At 46.8% G+C, this 22,901-nt stretch overlaps 1 protein-coding gene across 1 annotated transcript in view; it reads right to left on the bottom strand.

The window, feature by feature from the left end:
- Positions 1–20,298, bottom strand: part of LOC149369674 (alpha-tocopherol transfer protein-like) — a 32,171-nt gene extending 11,873 nt beyond the window's left edge. Inside the window, exons 1-2 of the mRNA XM_089559225.1 lie at positions 20,008–20,298; positions 19,823–19,928 (exon numbers count right to left, since the gene is read on the bottom strand). Of these exons, the coding sequence (XP_089415351.1) occupies positions 19,823–19,877 (55 nt within the window). The 5' untranslated portion in view covers positions 19,878–19,928; positions 20,008–20,298. The remainder of the gene's footprint in view (positions 1–19,822; positions 19,929–20,007) is intronic.
- Positions 20,299–22,901: the final 2,603 nt, after the last annotated feature.

The following is a 22,901-nucleotide window of genomic DNA, read 5'->3' as shown; positions in this document are numbered from 1 at the left end:
AAATGGAACCAGGTGCCATCAGCTGACCCATGGGAACCGTCTGATCGTGCGTAGTTTCGGATGGCGGCCGCGGTGAGCAGTGAAGGTATACAGAATTCTAAAACACTCTGTTATTGGATTTTTATTATGCTAATAACAAAAATATAAGATTACAAGATAGCGAATTTCTAAAACATAATGGAGAAAAAACGAAAAACGCGCGGGCTCCTATGCAGATCTAGAAGAGCAATTTGACAGCATGTGGCTGAAGGCAGTTTTTAAGGATTGTTCCTTATCAGCGTATTCATTACTTATCATTAGGGCATTCCTTAGTTCTTCTAAAAAAAAGTTCTTCTAAAATTATCAACGCACTATCAGCGCATTCATTACTGTGTAAGAGAACAAGAAAAGAAGCATCTATTTGTTCGGACACAGTAGAAATATGCCGCGTTCGACCCAGTTCACCTGTCCTCTGTTGCTCTGTCTCAGCGTTGAAAAGATCTGCCCCCAATGAAGGCAGAAAACATGATTCAAAAGCCAATATTTATGCATGGAATTGAAACAAAGAATTCAGCTCTTTGAGAAGAAAATGGTGTTTTGTGCGCGAAACATTACAATAGCATTGCTTTTGCAGCGAGAACTTTTCCTACGAGACTTCCGCAGCGGACACAGACGTAGCCCTGCAGACATGTTTCGCGGCGCGCCATTATTGGGAATTCGGGATGGCACCCAACCAGTGGCGCAAAGCCTAGCGGCCTACCACGTTCTGTTGTGCAGCCACTCGGTCGTTCCCTTTCTTTCTTACGACCCGGAGGATCTCAACACGCTAGTTTTGAATGCTCTATGCCATGCGCCACATGGTGCAGCCAGGAGAACGAGAAAATTGAAAGTCATGCGGTCAGGATGCAACGGAATCTAAAGATAGTTTCAATCCTTCTTACAGCACTATTGGGGCACAACTGAAAGAAGCTTACAGAATACTGCAGCTTTTCTGTTACAACGTTAAATATGTAACCTCTGAAGCGGGCACGAGCACCGACATTCAAAGAAGATTGTTTCCCGTCTTCCACCAGCCGCCATGTTGTTTACGCTTTGCCAATGCTAGGTGTTTCGCTTATCCAGGTTCGCCAGCCGACTAGAAGGGGATCACTGCGGCACAAAGAACAAAACGGCGAAGTTTTAGCAACGTTTGAACAGCACTGCCGTTAACTATGACCTTGGGCCTCCATTACATTCTACTGGCTATAAGTTCATACGCATTTCTCATTTCCACGAGATTTATTACCACAACCCTCACTGGAAAGCTACCTGCCATCTTTCCTGTCACATCGCATTGACCACAATCCAAAAGTACCCTTTCTTCACTGTACGACCGTGACCTACACTAATTGCTTCCTCCCTAAAACATGTAAGGGCTGGGAAAAAATTTAACAGACTGCCATCTGTATCACCGACTATGCGCGTTTCAAACTAAACTAATCACGCTGTTAGAATCTGACTAATCGTTCTCTTGGCCTCCAATACTATCCTCTGTGTGTGCGCGTGCATGTGTGCGTGCGTTTGTGCGCGTGCGTGCGTATGTGTGTGTGTGCGCGCGCACGTGTGTGTATAAAGCGTGATTCAATATTACTCCTATGGACCGCATTACCTCTTGAACAATGTGCATTATTTTTTTACTTTACTTCCATGTCCCCCACCCCCTCTCTAATGCAAAAGCCTCGAGGGTAAAACAAGCGAAAAATGAAATGAAAGCAAAACGAGCATGTAGCCTTGTGCAACCTGTTTCAACGAAAAAAAAAAAAGGCTTGTCGGGCGAAAGGGTCATTTTCCTATCTGTTGTAGCACTCAGCCAGCGCGCAGGCTCCCTTGAGCAACGGACTACCGTCCTGAATGTCAGAAGCTACGTGGACTGGCATATGGCTCAGTTGACGCTGGTTGCAGCTGCCGCACAAATACCCGGTTTCTAATAAACAGGCTCAAGTAACAATGGTGTCAGCTGGGATGACATTCCTTCGTGCACAAGCTCGCCGAGATTGGATCGTGTGTCCACCAACTGCCATGGCTCCCGATAACGTCACTCGCGCTAAAAAGACACGACAGGATACACGCTAGACTTGCAAGTGAAATTTCATTACGGGAAGGGGATATTTATACATTCATTTTTCTTTCTCCTGCTATTGCTCCCTCAATGAAAAACGGCCGTGACTCGTCATGTCAACAAATTTGTTCAACAGAAAAAAAAAATAAAAACAATCACGTGGCAACATTTCCCCGCCTTTTCCTTGGCGCTGTTGCTTGACAATATTTGCCAACATCGCGCGAAAATACATGCGCTTTCGAAAAGCGTGCAGGCAAAGCAACCTTTCCAGGGCACATAACTAGCCAAAAAAAGCCAATGTTTGTCCAGCCACGGCGCCAAGGGTAATCGCGTTTTAGAAAATATAAAAACTGGTGCTTCTATTACTAAGCACCGACTACAAATCTCTAATTGCAACTTGGCACCTAACTCTAATAGTTAGAAAGTTAAAAATTATTTAACAGGCTTACTACTCAAAACGATTCACCGGTTTTCTGGTGTCCGCAACACTGGTAACACTATGCTGAAAAGCCATAATTTAGCTCAAAAACCAGCTCTTAGAATTACTGAATGTCCTGCCTGAAACACTTAGTATTTCGCTCGCATTAAGGGCAAGTATGGTGACCGGAAAGCGTTTGCTATTCAGAACGTGTTGACATAAAACCTTTGTACGCTATCTGCACATAGGAGTTAGTACATAGCGAGCATGTCGCGAATACTGGACTCAGGTTGTTGAAGGATTAGTGCTGCTTCTTTTTGTTTTGCTCTGTTAGCGATTATATCGACTGTGAGACCGTTTCTGTTCCAGTTAGAGGCACGCTCTCGGCACCAGATACGTTTTCGCTCATTAGCTGCGTCATTTTTTTAAAACTGCTTCAATGAGCGGCAAGTTTACTCCGGGGTACGATGCCGCCTTCAAACAGTTGCGGGATACGAGTCTCAGCATTCGGTCGATGACTGACGGCTGTGCTCGCCACAAAAGGCGCCGCCGAGCTTCTTGTGTCGGCCGTTACAGTTTCCGGGAAATGAAGAAAATAAGTGGCCGTGTAATTTCGGCTGCGATTTCGTCTTTCATCGCGTGATATAAAATCGCCGCGATGGCTCAGTGGTTGCGGCGCTCGGCTGCCGACTCTAAAGACGCGGGTTCGATGCCGGCCACGGCGGACGAATTTTGATGGAGGTGAAATTCTAGTGGTCCGTGTTCTGTGCGATGTCAGTGCAGGTTAAAGAACCCCAGGTGGTCGAAATTTCCGGAGCCCTTGACAACGGCATCCATCATAGCATGAGTCGCCTTTGGACATTAAATCCCTCAGCACTATAAACTATAAATAGCGTGATGCGTGCGACAGCGTTGACGCATCCACTGCACCATGTGCAAAAGTTGGGGACTGTGCTGTGATGCTATGTTGTTAGTAGTTATTCTGCCCCCATAGTACTTCCTGTCGCTTCAATGCATCTACATTCGGGCACACTAGCAGATGAGAAAACAATACTACCTCAGACAACCCTTCACGGAGTCGATAGAGCCCTAAAAGCACACACGTTTAAAATTGTGAAAGAAAATCGCCCAAGAAAACTGCACGGAATGTCCAGCAACGTATATTAATGCAGTTTACACATGCTTAACATTTCGTTTTGAAGTGCTTCGTACTACGGCTCTTTACGCAGCGTGATCACTTTGTCGTTATCATCATCGTCATACCAACTGCGTTTACTGCAGGATCAAGCCTATCCTGCGCAAGCTGCGGCCAGCCTGTCCCCGCAGGTTTTCTAATCTCACTCTTTCCACCAAACATGGACAGAACACGGTTCTACTGACAGAGAGCTAATGTTAATAACAGGACGACGTGAATATAAACACGGGGCTGTATAGCCATGCTAAATGGTCTCGGGGTTTAGCAGGGAAAACTCTTCGTGGGTCAGTTGTGGGTTATCCATACTGTTGCAATCACTACGCACTTAATTCGCTCTATAATCGGGAGAACGTCGCTTAATGCTCTATTTACATTTCTTTCTGGCGACCGTCTCCGGCCAACGCGTTCCCTTATCGCAATGGCGCGTTCGATATCAGCACTTGCCTGCTTTGTCCGCAATGACGATGAGCTACGCGGACGGCCACACGGCGTATCTGCCGAGCACTGGCGGCGTCAGTGTGTTCCAACGTTATCCCTCTTGCAGTGAAAACAGCTGGCTCGAACGTGCGTGGACTGCGTCGCCGTGCCCGCGTACAGTGTTCAGAACCACCTGTTGTCGTTTAGCCGACTTCCGTTGCTCTGGCGACCAATACACTAGACTCGTCGCTGCTTGTAATACCGAGAGTAGATTCTCGGCGTATCCTACACCTTTTGTTCCGACCGGAACCAACTTCGAGCAGCCGCAAAAGGGGAGTTCGTTGGAAGAAGCAGCACCGGATCCGAGAACGGAACCACCTGCCGACCTTTAAACGCGGTCGCTGCTTTGCTTTCGTAGTCACCACATGCGGGTACAGCACGCATTTCCCACGCGTTCCACTTTTCCTCAAAGGGGCGCGGCATTTGCGGAGAGCGGTGATCAATAAGAACTTCACTCCTTTTTTCCTTTTCAGGGACGTGGGAAAGGAAGGAGAAAGGCGATACGGCTTAGATTACGAGCAGTGAGGTTCGTTTGGCTCCAGTTACAAGGCTACTTTGCGAGTTGATCGGAGCATGTCTTCCTAAAACAGTGGTCTAAACTGTGCGAATTTCTCGCTGCTGCTGTGTTAACATTTCCATTTCGCTGCTCCAGCGCGGGCGGGACAGAGAACGTCGCGTGGTACCAGCTGCACGGATTGACGCGATTTAATGAACGTCGCTTTGCGCTCCCCGCAGGAATGCGGTCGTAAGGTGAAAACTTTTATAGGCTCATGACTGGCCAGTGTGTCCGTCCGTGCGAACTTGTCAATCAAATATGGGACTTCACAAGCTGACGTCATGCCGGGTCACGTGATCGGTGTAATATGGGGGACTCTCCACCGTGTCCATCCTGTACGCGCGAGCTATTAATCAAACCTCGATACACTACACGGCACCCCGCATATGGTAGCATACATTTGTTGCCCTATATAGGTATACTAGTGTGTGAAGAGTTCAAGCGGGATCAGTGGGTGGTACCATTGGTACATAGATTGCGGACCGCCTAATTGGCGCAGAATGTTCTGAGTGGTATCAAACGATTCATCGCGTTAGGGAGCGTAAGATTAGAAGTCGAATAAAAGCGTAGCCAATAATAACGATTCGCGCCGACGATCTTTGGTTCCCACAACCGTGACTTCTTGCAACTTCAAACGTCCATTACGGCCGAAGTAATTAACGTAGGACATTCAAAGTGGTGCCAAACGATTTGTCTTCTTACGCTGCATACATTGGCATAAAAAAGTGGATATCTGGATATAACGAAAATTTGTACCAGATATAGCGAAGATGGCAAATGAATAATTAACTTTACATGGTGTAGCATGTCGTAACTTAACATCGGTTGTAACGAACACGCTGGATATAACGAAGTGTACTATATCGTAACTCGAAATCGGTTATAACGAGCATAACTTCAAACAAATGAACACAGTGAATAATAAGAAGCGTTCCAGAGAGCTCAGCAGGATGGTACAAAGGCTTTCGCCTAGCTGCACGTAAGGCGACTAAAATGCTTTACTGAATTTTTCGAATCACGCGAGAAATTCCCAAACTTGTTGAGCTACTGCGGCGAAGGTAATCGCGTTTTCAACATTCTAAAAACTGATATGTCTGATACTGTCGGCCAGCTGTAAATGATTAATTATGGCCAGGAGCCTATCGGTATTTGTTAAAAAGTTGGCTATTAGAACTTAGGAAATCGCAATCTAGTTGACACGGTCCTTCTGTTTCCTGGCGCCCCCCAACACTGGTACCACTATGATATGCCGCAAAAAAGCCTGTCTAATATGAAAAAAAACCCTTAAAAATTAGTGGCGGGCTTCCCCAAAACACCTGGTATATGAGCTTAATAGAGGTTTAAGTCAATAAATCGCATATCCTGATTTCTGATGACGATAATAACCAACATGACTGTGTTCAGTGAGTGCGGTACGAATAATTAAAAAAATTAAGTGCTTCATAATTGTCTTCAACGCTCCAAAAAAAGACAGCCTTTGCCTCACCTTCCACGTAACTTTTGTAAGGACCTTAGATGCGCGGCTTTTGTGAAGGAACAAGAGTTCGCACGAAATTCGTGATATCATAGCTCTAGAATGTGAACATCCGATTGTTACGCGTCTTTTAACGTGAGTGTGAATTTTCTGAGAATGCACTTGGACGATCCTTTTTTAAACGTTGTAGTCTGGCTCCGTCCTTAGTCTTTACAATAGCAGCAAACTCAGTAATGGTTATTAAGTAATAGTTATTTCAAGGGGCCACTAAGAAGTCTTTACAACGCCCGAAAAACGCACCCAGAAACCACGTCTTCCTGAGCTTGCACATCTGCGTGCATTTTCAACATGCCAAGTTGCGTGCACAGAATCAATCACATTGTTACGTAAGTCTTTTGATATCAGCCGCGTTCTTCCCGTTATCTGCCATGTGGATTGCCACGAGGTATTCTACAAGTGCTAAATAATTGATAATCGAATTTCTTTCTAGTGCTGTTTGGGTTTCAAGAGCCGGACGATGACTTTGAAGTGAGGCATAAAAAAAAACTGCCATATAATTGCTGAGTAGCGTGGCTTTTTGGGCTTGCTGGTACATAGTTCCAATACACTGTAGCGCAGCAAAAGACGAGGACACGAGAGACGAACACCACGAGCGCTAACTTCCAACAAATTTTATTCTCCTGAAGCATCACATTTATACACCAGAAAACGGTAATCACACGTGCGAACAGTATCAATTCCTCAGAAAAACAAGCTCTTTATCTGAGAGGAGAATGGAAGCTTACACACGAGCATCCTGACCTATTTATCTTTTCAGCTTCAATGATTTCGCGCGTTACTCTTTCTCTGCTTTTTCCTATTACGACACTTTTATCAAAGAAAGGCTTACATGTTTTTGACTTGCATGCGAGAATGTGGTCAACCAGCGATCCGCCTTGCCCGTTTCTGACGTTGCGAGCGTGTTCCACTAGGCGCTCGTTCAGACATCTCCCCGTCTGGCCGATATAGTGTTTCCCGCATGACAAGGGAATTTTATACACAACACCTTCATCGCACGTGACGTAGGGCTTCTGGTGCCTAGTAGTGCATCCGCGCGCTTTGTTGGTGTTTGTTTTTCCCAGTTTGCACAACGTTGCAAGTTTTTTCGGCGCCGAGAACACGACGGTTGCATTCGCTCGTTGACCAATTCTTTTCAAATTGTGGGAAATCTTGTGAAGATAAGGTAACACAACAAGGTTTTTTCCTTCACGAGGAACCGGGTTTGGGTGACATTGATTTTCTGGCTTCATTTTCTTAACAAGTTTTTCGGCAACAGAAACTTGAACATGGGAGGGGTAACCGGCATTAGTCAGCCTCTTGGACTGCTCTTGAAAACTATCGGTCATCATGTGCGGACAAGATTTCTGGAGAGCATTTTGAAAACATAAATTGACAATACCTCTTTTTACCAGTTTTGAATGAGCGGAATGATATGGCAGCATCGGCTTGTTGCTACGCGGCTGGTAGGCCCAGCATACGTGATGAGCGTGAAAGGTGAAGTTAATATCTAAATATCTAATGGAGTTATTGATTGGCAATTCTGATGTTAAAGCAAGCGGTTTAAAATGTTCTTTCATGATAGTTAAAATGCTCTGAGCCTTTGGCTCAAGTGAGCCGTGGTCACAATTCCACTGATATTTTTTTTTGCTTCTCCCAAACGTACACCCCTAAAGAGAGCCGAGCGCCAGGCCGGGGGACGTTTGTACCTTTTTGACCGGTGGGTGCCCGGCGGTGGGTTTCGAACCACCCACCTCCCGCAGTCGAGACGGGCGCTCAAAAATATAATTGCTGTTTCACCGTTTTAATTCACTGCAACGCTAAAGCGAGCCTGGCTCAAGATACGGAATGACAATGAATGTAGAAGAAGTGATTATGCTGCGGTGTTTTCATGTCTCAAACGTTGACATAAAACGGCGTCATTCGAATATTGAAATCAGAACAGCATCACAGAAAAATTCGATTATAAATTATTCACCAGTCGCACGCAAACCATGTCATGGGTGGATTAGGCCTCCGAAGGGCAAACTAAAAAGGGCAAACCAGAATTAAGACTAAAGCAGTCCAGTTTTGCCAGTGCTTAGATCTTCAGGGGCTTGCAAGAGATATATCTGCCAGTGAAAGTGGTGCATTGCAATGTTTTCTTAGCGCTAAAACACATAAACTGGATGCTCCATTTCGTACCATTGTGAATGAAGGAGGCACGTGGCAGCACTGTGTTAGTAAATTCATTTTGAAAGTTTTGAATGTCCTCGACATAAGTGACCCCTTCCTGGTAAAGAATTCCACTGATATTGTTCGTTTCTTTCAAGATCACAGTGATGTAGATAGCGCTCGTGTTTGTCTTTCTTTCTTTGTGTTTCTGTCCTGGTTGCACTACAAATACAACTAGCCCAACATCTAACCCTTTTAATGTTTTACAATGGTTCTCATGTGGGATGTTTCGAAAAAACGAAAGTAATAACGGTAGATTAACGCCATGCGCCCCTGGCTGCTTAGAACAAGAAAAACTCAGCTGGTCGCAGCCCGTGTGCCGCGAATCAAGTGATGGTGAAAGACTCTTATGGCACTGAAATTAATCTGAAGCATCCCACTACATCATACTTGATAGCCCATCATGTTTTCTCACGCAAAATTTCACATTTTAAATTCTACGCTTGACAATGGCATGACCATCGTTATAGGACTAGATGTTGCGTGATTTTTATAGGACTAGATGTTGCCTTTATCCCGCGTCCTCTATGCATTGTTCGTCTTTGCACGCACTACGACGCTCAGTTGTTATAACCTAATCACTTTGTGCAAAGAATGGCTCGGCGCAATTTATGCGCTGATAGCTTTTTAGGTAATGCGAACAGTTATTAGAAAACAACCTTTTAGCCTCGTATCTAAAGATTCGAAATCTAGAGGAAACTGCGCATACACTCCCAATTAAAATTTTGTACAGCTTCTCTGAACGCAGCAGTCAGTGCAAGCGATATTCAAAATCAACTAATGGTTTTTAGGTAACATGCTGAGACCAAGAACTAGTAGCTGCCACAAGTCGTTGATTTTTTCGAGGAGCTGCTCGTTTCTCAAGCGCTATGCACACATACGAAGTCGACTGCGCAGCTTTGTTTTAACTTTGCGCGGCAAATAAATAAGAAAGTAAATAAACTCGACAAGCTCTCCTATTAAAGAGACATCATCATCATTCTGACTACGCCCATCGCAGGGCAAATGCCTCTCACATGTCTCTCAATTAACCATGTTTTTTGCCAGTAGCGGCCACAGTATCCCTGCAAACTTCTTAATCTCATCTTCCCACCTAACCTTCTGCCACCCCCTGCCACGCTTGACTTCTCTTGGAATCCCACCGGTTATCTTGCCTTCGCATTACATGCCCTGCCCAAGCCCATTTCTTCCTCTTGATTTCGACTAGGATGTCATTAACCCGAGTTTGTTCCCTCACCCACTCCGCCCGCTTCCGATCTCTTAACGTTACACCTATCATTTTTCTTTCCATAGTTCGCTGCGTTGTGCATAACTTAAGCTGAACCCTCTTGGTTAGCCTCCACGTTTCTGCCTCATAGGTGAATACTGGTAAGATACAGCTGTTGTAGACTTTTCTCTTGAGGGATATTGGCAAACTCCGATTCATTATCTGAGAGAACCTGCCATATGCGCTCTACATCATTCTGAGAATTATTCTTCTAGTTATTTTCCTCTCATGATACGGATCAGCGGTGACTACCTGCCCTAAGTAGACATATTCTCTTAGTACTTCCAGCAGCTCGCTACCAATTGCGAACTGTACTTGCCTTGTTAGACTGCGGAGCATTACTTTGCTTTTCTGCATGTTAATTTTTAGGCTTTGCTTGTCTAACTCACTGATCATGTTTTCAAGATCATCGCCCGAGAGACTTAGCAACATAATGTGATCAGTGAATCGCAGATTACTGAGGTATTCTCCATTAACGTTTATTGCCAACTGTTCCCAATCGAGGCCTCTGAATACCTCCTGTAAACAGGCGATGAATAGCATTGGCGAGATTTTGTCTCCCGGCCTGACCCCCGTCCTTATCGGAATTTTATCGCTGACTTTATGGAGGACTATGGTATCTGTGCAGTCGCTGTAGATATCTTCTGATATCTGCACATAAGTCTATTATACACCCTGATTCCACAATGCCTGCATGGACAGCTGAGGTTTCCACTGAGTGAAATGGTTTCTCGTAATCAATGAAGGCTACATACATGGGTCGGTTATATGCTGCACATATCTCTGTCACCTGATTGATAGTGTGATTGTCGTCTATTGTTTAGTATCCTTTACGAAAGCCTGTCTCATCATTTGGTTGGTTGGGGCAGGCTTCTAGGTCTCAAGGAGACAACTCTGGAGACAACTGGCAAGGTTCTAGGTCTCAAGGAGACAACTCTGGAGAAAATGAAGCATGGCATGGGCTCCTGAGAGGAATTAAAAGTTTTTAAGCATGCCGAGACCGTGTGATAAACGCCGCCGATTTGGCGTATATGCTCCCTCTTTGTGATCGCGGAGTGGCAGGCAACTGTGCGTTGCCGTGTGTGATCATTAACCGCGTTTACATGAACGCGATGGAATGCGTCTTAAGTCGAATTTTTAAGACAAAAAGAGCAGGTTATGAGAAGGTAAGGCGTGATTCGTCCTCTACTCTCTCCATCGACGTTTTTGCACTTTCCCTCAAAAAGTGGACTGGAGTCGACTTCTGTCGAATTCATGTAATCGCGAATAGTGGCGGATTGGTAGCCATGCACGCTTCACCACCCATGCCCCAGCATTATCCAGGACGACAATAATGCCAAGAAGAGTGTGGAAGACCCGGAAGCGGCGGCTTTCATAAGAGGTCATGGAAGACAGTTGGGCTAGTTGGTGTGAATTCGTTAATGACTGCGACATTGCAACTAGCGTGGAAACACAAGGACAGCGACACAAGAAACCGACGGGACAGCACGCTAGACTTCAACTGACGTTTTATTGCACACATAACAAATTTTTACACTTCTATTCGGCGCATGCTCAGGAGACTGTACCCCCGCCCCCTTCTTGACAACCGGCTTCGTGATAAAGAGAAAGGGGCGGGGGTACAGTCTCCTGAGCATGCGCCGAATAGAAGTGTAAAAATCTGTTATGTGTGCAATAAAACGTCAGTTGAAGTCTAGCGTGCTGTCCCGTCGGTTTCTTGTGTCGCTGTCCTTGTGTTTCCACGCTAGTTGCAATGTCGCATTCATCATAAGAGGTCCTCCCGAGATTCCGGAGACCGGTACAAATAGCGCACACGGGGGTGCAGCAGCAAGCTTGATGTCTGCGTTCATCGGTCGCCACGATGCCATCTAAACGCCAGCGAATCGAGGAAGAGGGAGGCCAACAGGAGCGCCCAGGCATCGCATGCTCGTCGGGCTGCTGAAACCGGAAATGTTCACTTCCGCGTATGAGATAACGAAGCGAGGAAGCCCACGAACACAAGGCGGCGCACGCTGCGACGTCGGAACTACGTTCGGTGGTGATTCCTTGCAGCCAATTTATTCGTTTTATTCGGCGGTGATTTTTGCACCCAGTATTGAGCAGAGATGCGACGGCCACAGTGGCACAGAGAACGGACGCGTTCATTTTGAAGGGTTCGCTCGCCGAATCATTCATCTCACTATTTCAATGTGGCCAGTCGACATGGTTGCTAGAGGAAGTGGCCACACAGTAAGCTTTTGAAGTTTGCGCTTTGCTCTGTGCTCATCCCGAGCAGTGGTCAAATCATGCCGTGGGAAGCTTGCTGCATTGCTGATGTTCTCGAGGCCTGGAAACAGTGCGGAAACGTGTCCCGTCCTGTTCTTGGTTGCTTTCAGTATGCAGGGTGCTCGGTAACAGCCTCACGGTGGTGCTCGGCCGCTGTACCAACTGAGTTATTACTTAAAAGTCTAACTACAGCCAATGACGATGCCGCCAGTGGCAGTTGGCCAATCATGCGCCAACTCGCATTGTAACATGATAGTTTTACGCTTTGTTTGTCAGTACTGTGGCGTGGTGAAATGGCACTCTCCACGGGGATGTTGCTGTAAGGTTTGAATGCCGTGTTTCCGAGCACGACACATTTGATTTTGTTTAAAGGGCGCATACTTTTTTTTCTGGTCGCGCTAAGAAACTACCTATTTATTTTATTTATTTTTTAAACCCAACCCTAAAGACCCTATTTTGTTGGCATTTAGGGGCATCGGCATTGGAGAGAGGGAGGTAGTACTCTGTTGGCAATCTAGTACTGTACAGTAAATTAACACAAAAACCTTGGCACTGAAGTATTGCGTTACAAAGCTGCTAAATGAGAGAAATAGCAGAAGCGGCCGGCAGATAGTCTCCTGTCCCTGAAAATTTGCTTAACAAAGCTAGCTGTCTTGTATAATCATTTTGTTTCGATGCGCTTCCTGGATGGATGTTGTAGTTCTCCATGAGCAGCAATTCCCCGAATAATAACCGTGTTGGAGTATCAGTCATTTTTTTTAAGGGAGCGTGTCAGCAGGCTTATCTGCTCGCTTCCTTCTCAGCTTTTTGCCGCAGCCCGTTGTTCAGTACTGGGTGCGCTGGCCAGGTGATAACAACCGGTGTGTCCTTATCACCATCTTCCTTTCTGGCCGCGTCAATGTTAAGGATCTCTGGTTGGGCCCTGCTCTTTTGGCAATAATGGGTCCGGTCGTATTTATGCCATGGCCGTGGTGAACATTCTTCTATTCATCTTTTGTTCCCCTTCTTTTTATTCACCTCATATGTTGGTGTCGGCATCTTTTCGTGCCTTTTAACGGCGCATACGGAGCAACATGCGTACGGCCTTGTTTGCAGCCAATGAAGTCCTACGTGGTGTACATACAGTCGAACCTGGTTATAACGAAATAATGCACATAACGAAGGAATGACGATTTCCCTTCGCTACGCCTATAACGAAGTTATTGCTGCGAATCTTTGACTTCGTTATGATGAGGTTCTACTGTATTACTTAATTAGGACAAACCTCGCGTCTTCCTTAAGAAGAACTTCTTTCCGCCCATTTTTGATAGCTTCATTGTACAGCTTCGCAGGCTGCCACACCTAACTCTGCCGCGCCAACCCGACATGAATTGAAGTGCGCGTGCATTAAACAGCGCAGTAAACGTAAACACTTTGTGCTCGGTAAATGCATCTATGTCCGTCTTAAGGAAAGTGTACCCTTGTGAGCAGGATGTATGCCCACTGTTTACTTCGACGAGTGGAATGCGGCCGCTGCCACTGATTTGCATTTCCTTATGCGCGGGTCCCATTCAGTACCTTCTGGCTCGCGGAAGAACCGGTATGCGATTCTTATCAAAGCAGTGGCTGTGTTATTTGTAGGTCGGCACTCTACACGCTTCTTGCCTTTAGAAAAAGGCTCCGCGTGTGGCGTAAATGTTACTCAAGATAGCACAAAATTTTAACGGCGCAAAAAGGCACACACACAGGACAGAAAGAAACGCACAGTAAGGGCGCCAACTACCAACAGAGTTTATTGCGGAAAACAGCTTCTTTTATACGCCAGTACATCATATCCTGAACAAGACAACAGGAAAACAACATAGTCACGATTTAGCTACAGGCCAATTCATTATCACGCCCAGCACAAGTCACAAAATTTGAGAACATGAAAAACCTAATATCTAATATGACAATCTACAAATGACCGTCTAAAAATCTAGTTCCTCGGCGCTGAGCTTTACCGACGAAGTGCTAATTCGCGTGGCCCCAGCTTTCTGCATGTGATAAGCCTCGACAATCTCTCTTTCAACCCGCTCTCTGCCTTTACCGATAAACTCTGTCCTTTCCAGCACAGGTGCACATTCTTTACACTCTCTGCAGTGATCTGGGAGGTTCCCCCGCTCACTGTTTTTTATCGTCATTTTGTGCTCGCCAGCTCTTTCGTTGAAACACCGGCCAGTCTGGCCGATGTACACACTCCCGCACTTGAGCGGTATCTTATAGATGACACCGGGCCTGCATTCAGTTACCGGGAACTTGTGCCCGTTAGCGAATCTCGGCGGCTATCATGACGCAGGCTACCCGTGCCTTTTTATCACGGCTATATGCGAAACATCTGCAGAAAATCAAACGCACTTCAAGCGGGGGTCTTCCAAGCAAGCAGAAAGATAAGAGGCCTACGGTGGTAATTCCGCACATTCGTAGGATAGCGCACAACATCAAGAAAATAGGCGGTTCGTACGGAGTGAGAGTGGTGTTTAGAGCACCATGTAAGCTTGCCAAGGTTTGCTCCATGATGACAACCGCCGAGACGCGTTGTCAGGCACAAGTTGCCGGTAACTGAATGCAGGTCCTTTGTCATCCACAAGATACCGCTCAAGTGCGGGAGTGTGTACATCGGCCAGACTGGCCGGTGTTTCAACGAAAGAGCTGGCGAGCACAAACTGACGATAAAAAACAGTGAGCGGGGGTACCTCCCAGATCACTGCAGAGAGTGTAAACAATGTGCACTTGTGCTGGAAATCACGGAGTTTATCGGTAAAGGCAGAGTGCGGTTTGAAAGAGAGTCTGTCAAGGCCTATCACATACAGAGATCTGGGGCCACGTGCATTAATTAGCACTTCGTCGGTAAAGCTCAGCGCCCGGGAACTGGATTTTTTAGACGGTCATTTGTAGATTGTCATATTCGATATTAGGTTTTTCATGTTCTCAAATTTTGTGACTTGTGCTGGGCGTGATAATGAATTGGCCTGTAGCTAAATCGTGACTATGTTGTTTTCCTGTTGTCTTGTTCAGGATATGATGTACTGGCGTATAAAAGAAGCTGTTTTCCGCAATAAACTCTGTTGGTAGTTGGCGCCCTTACTGTGCGTTTCTTTCTGTCCTGTGTGTGTGCCTTTTTGCGCCACTAAAATTTTGTAGCATGAATCAACAAGCCCTGGATCAATTACTTTTTCAAGAAAGCAATTCCTAAAAAGGAACCCAATGGCCCAACAAATGACTGACCGCTCTCTTCGTGACCGAAGTGAAAACGGCCTTCCTACGCACGCTTAGTTATCAAATAGGTTGCTCTGAGGGCCGTTTTTTAAGAGCATTTGTCAAAGAAATGGCTTCCTGGCAAAAAAACAAAAAACAAACACTTTTTTGACGCCCACTGTCTTCTCACTCTAGTGCCAGCTTTGGGGCGGTAGTCGTGATTGATAAAACAAGTATTTGTAATTTAGACAATGTGCTGGTAACCCTGTTTGGGGCTTTGTGCCACACTTCGACGTTCTTCGGAATTCAAAGCGCGATAACTGATATAAGAGCTGAGAGATGCGAGCATGCACACAGTGCACCCGTCTCGGACTTCACCCTTAGCACGTTATAAGCACGCGACCAAGACTGCGTGAAAATTCCCTCGCAGCCCCACATTGTCCAACTGTTCTGCCCCGACTAAGGAAAAAGCGGCGCCACAAAAGCGGCTCCAGAAAGAAGGACAGGCCTAATGGCGAAACTGCCGCAAATGGTGCTGGTAGGACGGCGCTGCCACCGCCAACGCACTGCAGTGTGTGCTAATATGACACAACATCGAATCTCCGCCATCTGTTCCGGTATTGCTATACCGATGTAAAGCGGGCATGCGAAGCGCTAGACCGCGGTCGTGTCATCCCGTGAGATGCCGGCCTGTGATTCACAAATAAGCTTCAGATTGCTACTACCGAGCTTCCCTTGCGACGCTTCCTGAGGGTGTTTAATCTAATGTCACTATACCCTGTCCGTAAAGGACACTCTACAATAAACCATATTGCCGCGAATATTTGTACTGCTTGGTTGCTGACGCTTCAAAACAGCCGGCACGCCGGTTTTCCGCTTTGTTTGGGATGCAAAACGCGACCAAATTCATCTCGATTAATAGCATCGAAGCGGAGCCCATTCTACGCTGTTCCAGAAAGTTATACTAACTTTGCACGCTTTATTTCGAAAGTTCGCTATAAGCTCTAAATTGAGCACGCCCGAGAGCGGCGGGCATTCGGTTCGACAACCACCTACCACGCCCGTTGCTGCGCCGCCGCCCAGTCATTCAGTTCTTTGCGGGCGGAAGTCAGCCCAAATGAAGAGTTTCGTTTCGAAGACATTCTCGCTGTTTTTCTGCTTGCCGGACTGCAGTCACCAATACGTGACAATATTTCCAGTATGAATCAGGTGACAAAGAAATGCGCATGATATAACCGACCCTATATTGTATAGACGGTGTATAGACGGGTAACGGAGTGGATTCCAAGAGAAAGCAAACGTAGCAAGGAACGGCAGAAAGTTAGGTGGGAGGATGAGATTAAGAAGTTTGCGGGGATACAGTGGCGGCAACTGACAAAGGACAGGGTTAATTGGAGAGACATGGGAGAGGCCTTTGCCCTGCAGTGGGTGTAGTCAGGCTGATGATGATGATGATGATGATATTGGATAGACTTCACTATTTACGAGAAAGCATTTGAGTCACTGCAAATCCCGGCACTCATGCAGGCATTGTGGAATCAGGGTGTAGAAGAGCCTTATGTGAAAATATTGGAAGGTATCTATGACGAATGCACAGCTACCATAGTCCTCCATAAAGTCAACAATAAAATTCCAATATGGAAAGGTGTCACGCACGGAGACACAATCTCGCCAATGCTATTCACCGACCATTTACACGACGTATTCCGGGGACTGAAATGGAACAGTAGGGGATAAGAATTATTCAAGAGTACCTAAGTAATCCGCGATTAACTGATGAAATTACGTTGCTAAGAGTCTCAGGAGATGAACTGCAAAGCGTTATCAGTTAGACAGGCATAGCAGAAAGGTGGGGCTAAAAATTAACATACATAAAACCAAAGCAACGTTCAAAAATCTAGGAAGGGAATAGCAATTCGCAATTTGTAGCGAGGTGCTGGAAGTAGTAAGAGAATATGTCGATTTAGGGCAGGTAGTGACCGCTGATCCAGATGATGAGAGGGAAATAACTAAAAGAATAAGAATGGGGTGGAGCACATATGGCAGATTCCCTCAGATCACGAATGGCAGTTTACCAATATCCCTCAAGAGAAAAGTATACAACAGCTGTATCCTACCGGTACTCACCTATGGGGCAGAAACGTGGAGGCTAGCAATGAGGGTTCAGCTCAAGTTAAGGACAACGCAGCGAGCTATGGAAAGGAAAATGATAGGTGTACCGTTAAAAGATCGGAAGCGGGCGGAGTGGGTGAGGGAATAAACGCTGGTTTATGATATCGTAGTCGGAATCGAGAGGAAGAAATGGACTTGGGCAGGGCATTTAATGCGAAGTCCAGATAAGCGCTGGTCCTTAAGGGTAACGGAGCGGATTCCAAGAGAAGGCAAATATAGTAGGGGGCGGCAGAAAGTAAGGTGGACGGATGAGATGAAGAAGTTTCCGGGGATACAGTGGCGGCAACTGACAAAGGACAGGGTTAATTGGAGAGACATGGGAGAGGCCTTTGCCCTGCAGTGGGTGTAGTCAGGCTGATTATGACGACGACAACCTTTGCAGAATTCTGACTAGTTCCGTTCCTTAAAGATCATATTCATCGCCAAATTTCTCAGCTGAGACAAGGTCCCAACTAATAACATTGTATCCTGGAAGGCGTCATTTTGTTGCGAGCGTTGGAACTGGAAGCTACAATTGCGGTTTTTTTCATCTGCGTGGTTGAAATCCCCAAACACTTACTGCTACTTTGCACCGTCTCTTTGAAATGGGAAGAAGAGAAATTCGCACGCGTAGGCACCGTGCTGCTGTGTACTGGGTTAACTCAGCGACCCGCATCATCCACATGCCATTACGGTAACCCCCATGTTCAAGACGGTGATGTCAAAGGAGAATTTTCGTTTTGGCTTGGCTCCTCCCGACACTAGATCCCGTGGCCTGCAATACCCTGCTGTGGCTTCAGGATAGCACCGCTCTGCTTGTGTGGGCTTGACGCGATGCGACCGCCTACAAGTTACGCCGAGTGATTTCGCTACGCGCTCCTGGGGGGTGCAGACACGTACTTGTTTTTCTGAAGGCACCCTCTTTAACCGCAACGATTTGGTTTGGTTTATGGGGTTTAATGTCCCAAAGGGGCTCAGGCTATGAGCCGAATTTCATTTTTTACACGTACCTGAGGAGGAACGTTTGTCCACTTTGTCATCAGCGTTAGAGTCATAAACGCTGCTAGTCCTACGCGACACATCGACAATACCAATAAAAATTGAAGATGACTACTGGTGTTCCTCTATCCTCAACTTCTCCACCATCCCTAATTTCCATTCCTTGCGTTAGGTCCGTTTCATATGCTGCGATTTTTGCCTCCCGACGCTGCGTGTATCGTCAGTCTGCGATAGAAGAGAGCCTCGGTTTAGCCGCCCACGGCTTGCGAAGGGTTTCCAATTTGTCGGAGCAATTTTTTTTTGTTCACCAGACCACTTTAGATTTAACCATCCGTGCATGTTCAGAATAGGCTGCAGACCAAGAGATAAAATATAACTTGAAAGCACCTGTGACTTTTATGAGTGCCACATGAAAAAAAAAAGCGAAATAAACATGCATGCAGCGGAGGCAAGTCGTATACGAGGCCACTGGTGAACAATTATGAGGAAGAAAAAGGAGACAAAATATCATCGTATAGAGTATTGAAAAGGTGAAAAATTATGAACAAACTACTTAGGAAGCACACTATGGGCTAAGAAAATAGTGTCACACACTGTTGGGGCGACGATAGCGGGAACAGCAAAATGATGTGCAAAGAAAATGCAATAGTTAGAGGTTGTAAAGATTTGTTTAGAAAGCGCAACTTGAAATCATGCCTCGCGAGGTTACACGCGCTAAGTCTGCCAGGTTCGCACCTCTCAGGAATATCAGATAAAATAAAATTAAGTGCTTGTTCTAGTGCGTGGAAGTGACCATTTCTCATCGGATACCATTTCGCCCCATTTCTCACTGACGCTGCGATTTGATCGCATGGAACGTGAGATGGGAGCTGTCACCGCGGCGGAAGCAAAAGTGTTTAACATGATCGAAATATATATAGGAAACATTTCATTGCATCTAAAAGTACATTGGTTATAATAACATCAATACATTGCGTGTAGAGCTACTGTTGCATTTAATGATGGGTTGCGAATACAAAGATCAAGCAACCCTGCATGTCGCCCCAACCAAATTCGTTGGATATGCGGTGCATGCGAAAGCACTGACCGAAAATCGCACTTTGACATCCCCGACTGCGCCGATTATTTCTGTTCTAGTCGGAATATGTGAAACGGGCCTTAGACAGTAATGCTTTTGGACAAGTTTTATTGCCTTCATTGACATGGATTGCAACGAACATCACGCGAATAGTCACGGTAACGCCTTTCAATCTTCGACTGTCAAGTATCAGAATGTCCCCGCCAGCAAAATTTAAACCCGCATCGAAACCAAAGTATTAAATCGTGAAGCTGGTTTGCTGCGAAATAGCACCTACAGAAAAATACTTTCCAATTTTCGCTCTGCCATTGTTACTGAAAGGTTCTTTACAGATCAGCTGGTTCCGTTCGAGCATCGTGGAATAGTTCACTATGATCAGGGACAAAGAAGTGTACGTACCAGTCGTTGCCCGTCGTCTTTGAAACAGGTGCTTGTCCGCGACGAGAGTGATCATATCTTGCAGCTGCACCGCTTTGTCGAAGTCAAAACCCGCTGAGGAGAGGCGCTGAAAGACAAGTAGGCACGGTAGTGAAAGGACTGCACTCAATCGCCGTTGAAGAGTTCCGTAGAGGCCTAATACCTACCCCCGGTTACCTCACATAAAGTGCGACGAGTGCTGCGGCTGCCGAGCAACACTCCCTGCAGTGCAAATCAGCCGTATCTGCAGACCGGCGCTTTTCCAGTACTCGAGCCCCAAACTCTTGCGTCACACGCCACTGCACTGTTGTAGCTGTCAATGACTCTTAAGCAGCCGGAGGCTTATCAGCACTCGGAGACTGCCTTCTCCTGAGCTCCACCGCACCTCTTCCCCGGCGGTCAAGGAAGCGAGCTTTGTCGGCGGCGACGCAACGCGCGTAGGAAAAAGTCGCCTCCGCAACTGCAGCCGGGGTGAGGGCGCAGCAAGCGCGACGAGGCCGAACAACAACAAAGAAATGGGCGGAACCGTCGACGGCGGTTCAGTTTCCCCGTCCTCCGCCATCCGCCGCCGCTATTACGCGTGCGACCGCGGGCAGGTTTTTTTGGGAGCAAGGCGATCCCCGCTTCGTGATACGGCTTTCCGCGAACGCTATCGCTCAGCTGCGGCTTTGCCGGGACGGTGGGGGGGCAAGGACTCCAAGGTCACTTATGTCCGTGGTTTGTCAGGCGATCTGTCTGCGGGAGCAGCAGCGACTCTACGAGCTTGATCGCCATGTCCCGCGGGCTGTGAAAGGCAGCGCGTGAGCAAGCGCAAAAAGTGCATTCGCCGACGCGCACCATTTGAGTCGAAATTGCGCAGACACTCGCCTTCCGGAATTAGAACTCGAACCACAGCTTCAACCTCCTAAACATTTTCTATAAAATATTTTCGCTGCTACTAGTTGCGTACAGCCGAAGGACGGTGCGTGCTTCCGCCCCAAGCGTTGACTCACTGAAAATTACAGAACGAACCTTTTGTGCCCGGTAATTTAGACGCGCCAGAGCCTTTCCTGATTGCGTTACCTGCGAAATCGTCTTCACATCAGAATTAAAGGTTTTTTTCGGACACTCAAAAACAGGAAGACAGTGCGACCGTGCAGACGTAGTACTTGTATTCGCCAACGGCAGTGCTGGTGCAAGCTCGGACAAAAAATAAAGAAAAAGAAATGGTACAATAGAGCAGCGAAGATAGTAGTTCTAAGCACGAACTCGAACGGGTGAAGCGGCTGCGGCAAGGGCTCAAAAACAAAAGACGGAAGCGCAAAAGTAAAGGATGTCATTATTGTAAGGAAGGGGGGCCTGAATGCTAAGTAGGACCAAATTTCCGCTCGGCAGCCTATTTCCGTTGGAGAAAAAGCCCCGGAGAATGGTGGAAAGTCAGCAAATATAAAATGGCGAATGCGAAGGTATTTTGTTCCAGACGAAAGGCCTTGCGCACAATGCGCGAAAGCGATGTGTTGTGATAAAATTATAACTGCCTCTACAAAAACTAAGGGACCAGAAAAAGCCTAATTTTCGAGTGCGCCACCATTGCGCATAATGGAAGCCATTAGCGCTAACGAGTGTTACCTGACGATTTTCTTGCGTTGGCTTTTGACTACATGCTCAGCTGCAACCCCGAGCATCATTTCTGATGGCCTCTGGTAATGATTCTTTTATACTCATCGCTAATAATTCAAACAAAGAACATTATTCGCCAGTCAGACGTGTGTTGTGATTCTGTGTACTGTGCTGTCACATGAGCCCATGTCCAAGTGCTGTGTGCAATTAGCGATGCTTGCGTTTTGTCGGCACTAATCATCGCTTAATGGAGATTTTTCAACCTTTTCCCGTTATGCCAGCGTTGCATTATCAACAACGATAAGAAAAGTTTCCATTCGAAATACAGCCGCTTTCATTATCTCGCTCACTGTCCCTCTCACAGTCACAGACACGCACACGCACGCATGCACACGCCGGCGCGCGTCGGTGAGAGACACCGAAACAAAAGGTCTGTTCGATTCAGAACTGGTTCTCTGCACTAATTCTGAAAAAGTTCCGTTGGTGCCGGCGCGGTGCAATTCCAGTTTCTTGGTGCAGGTGCAGCTCGTCAGCAGCGTCACAAATCACTGGTGCGGAGATTTTCAATCCAGCGCGTGCACGCACAGGCCTTGTCGTCTGCTATCCGCTTCTCGTCCGTCGTGGTGTGTTGTTTTGCGGTCGTCGCGTCTGTTTTTCGTGCCTCGTGGAGTCATGGACTACGACATCGCCGAATCCACTTTTACCGAATTTTCTGAGTCGTCAGACAGCGAAGATGAGGAAGCCGACGTGGTGTTTTCTTTTGCAGCAACACAGTGCGGACAGACCGCAGCAGAAACCCCAACTATTACGAAAGCGTAGTAGCTAGGTATTTCAGCTTTGACTTCAAGAGGCTGCTCAGGCTGTCGCGAGAAACGGGAAAAACTTCCTTTAGTTGGCCATTGATGTTAACAAACAAAACGTCGGCTGCGCGCGTCGTCTGCTTACGCCGTCAAACACGTGCACCACTATCCTGCACCTCCGTCTCTGACGGTGCCGCGGTTCTTTGCACCGAAGCGGCACCACGACTGCACCAAAATCAATCGCGGACGGTGGTGCAGGGGGCGCTGTGAATCGAGCGCTTTGGTGCAGCGCACCGTGAACCGGTTCCGGCGGTGCAGAGAACCACGGCTGAATCGAATGCAGCTAAAGGCGACGAAAGGCACTGCTCGAGTGTACGGTATTAGGCGAGATAATGAAACGTAATGAGAGAAGAGACAATGAAAGATAATGAGATAACCTCAGAGCGCAGTACTATGTAAGCCAAATGCAGTATATCCTTGGGATGCGTGTGCAGTACGGACAAAAAAACTGGAGGTCATCCGGTTCCTTCACTATGCGTGGTACAATCTAAATAAGGTGCAGCAACACATATGGTCAGTGCTATTTTTTCGCCATCCGCAATTTGCGAAATTGGCGCCTCTTGCGCAAAGAAACAGGTCCAGCCACTTGAGCGAGTACGCTG

Source organism: Amblyomma mixtum, chromosome 1 (assembly GCF_055824585.1).
Source record: "Amblyomma mixtum isolate Tamu chromosome 1, ASM5582458v1, whole genome shotgun sequence".
Lineage (NCBI taxonomy): Eukaryota > Metazoa > Arthropoda > Arachnida > Ixodida > Ixodidae > Amblyomma > Amblyomma mixtum.
The sequence above is the reverse complement of the archived record's forward strand: the minus strand, read 5'-3'. Positions and strand labels throughout refer to the sequence as shown.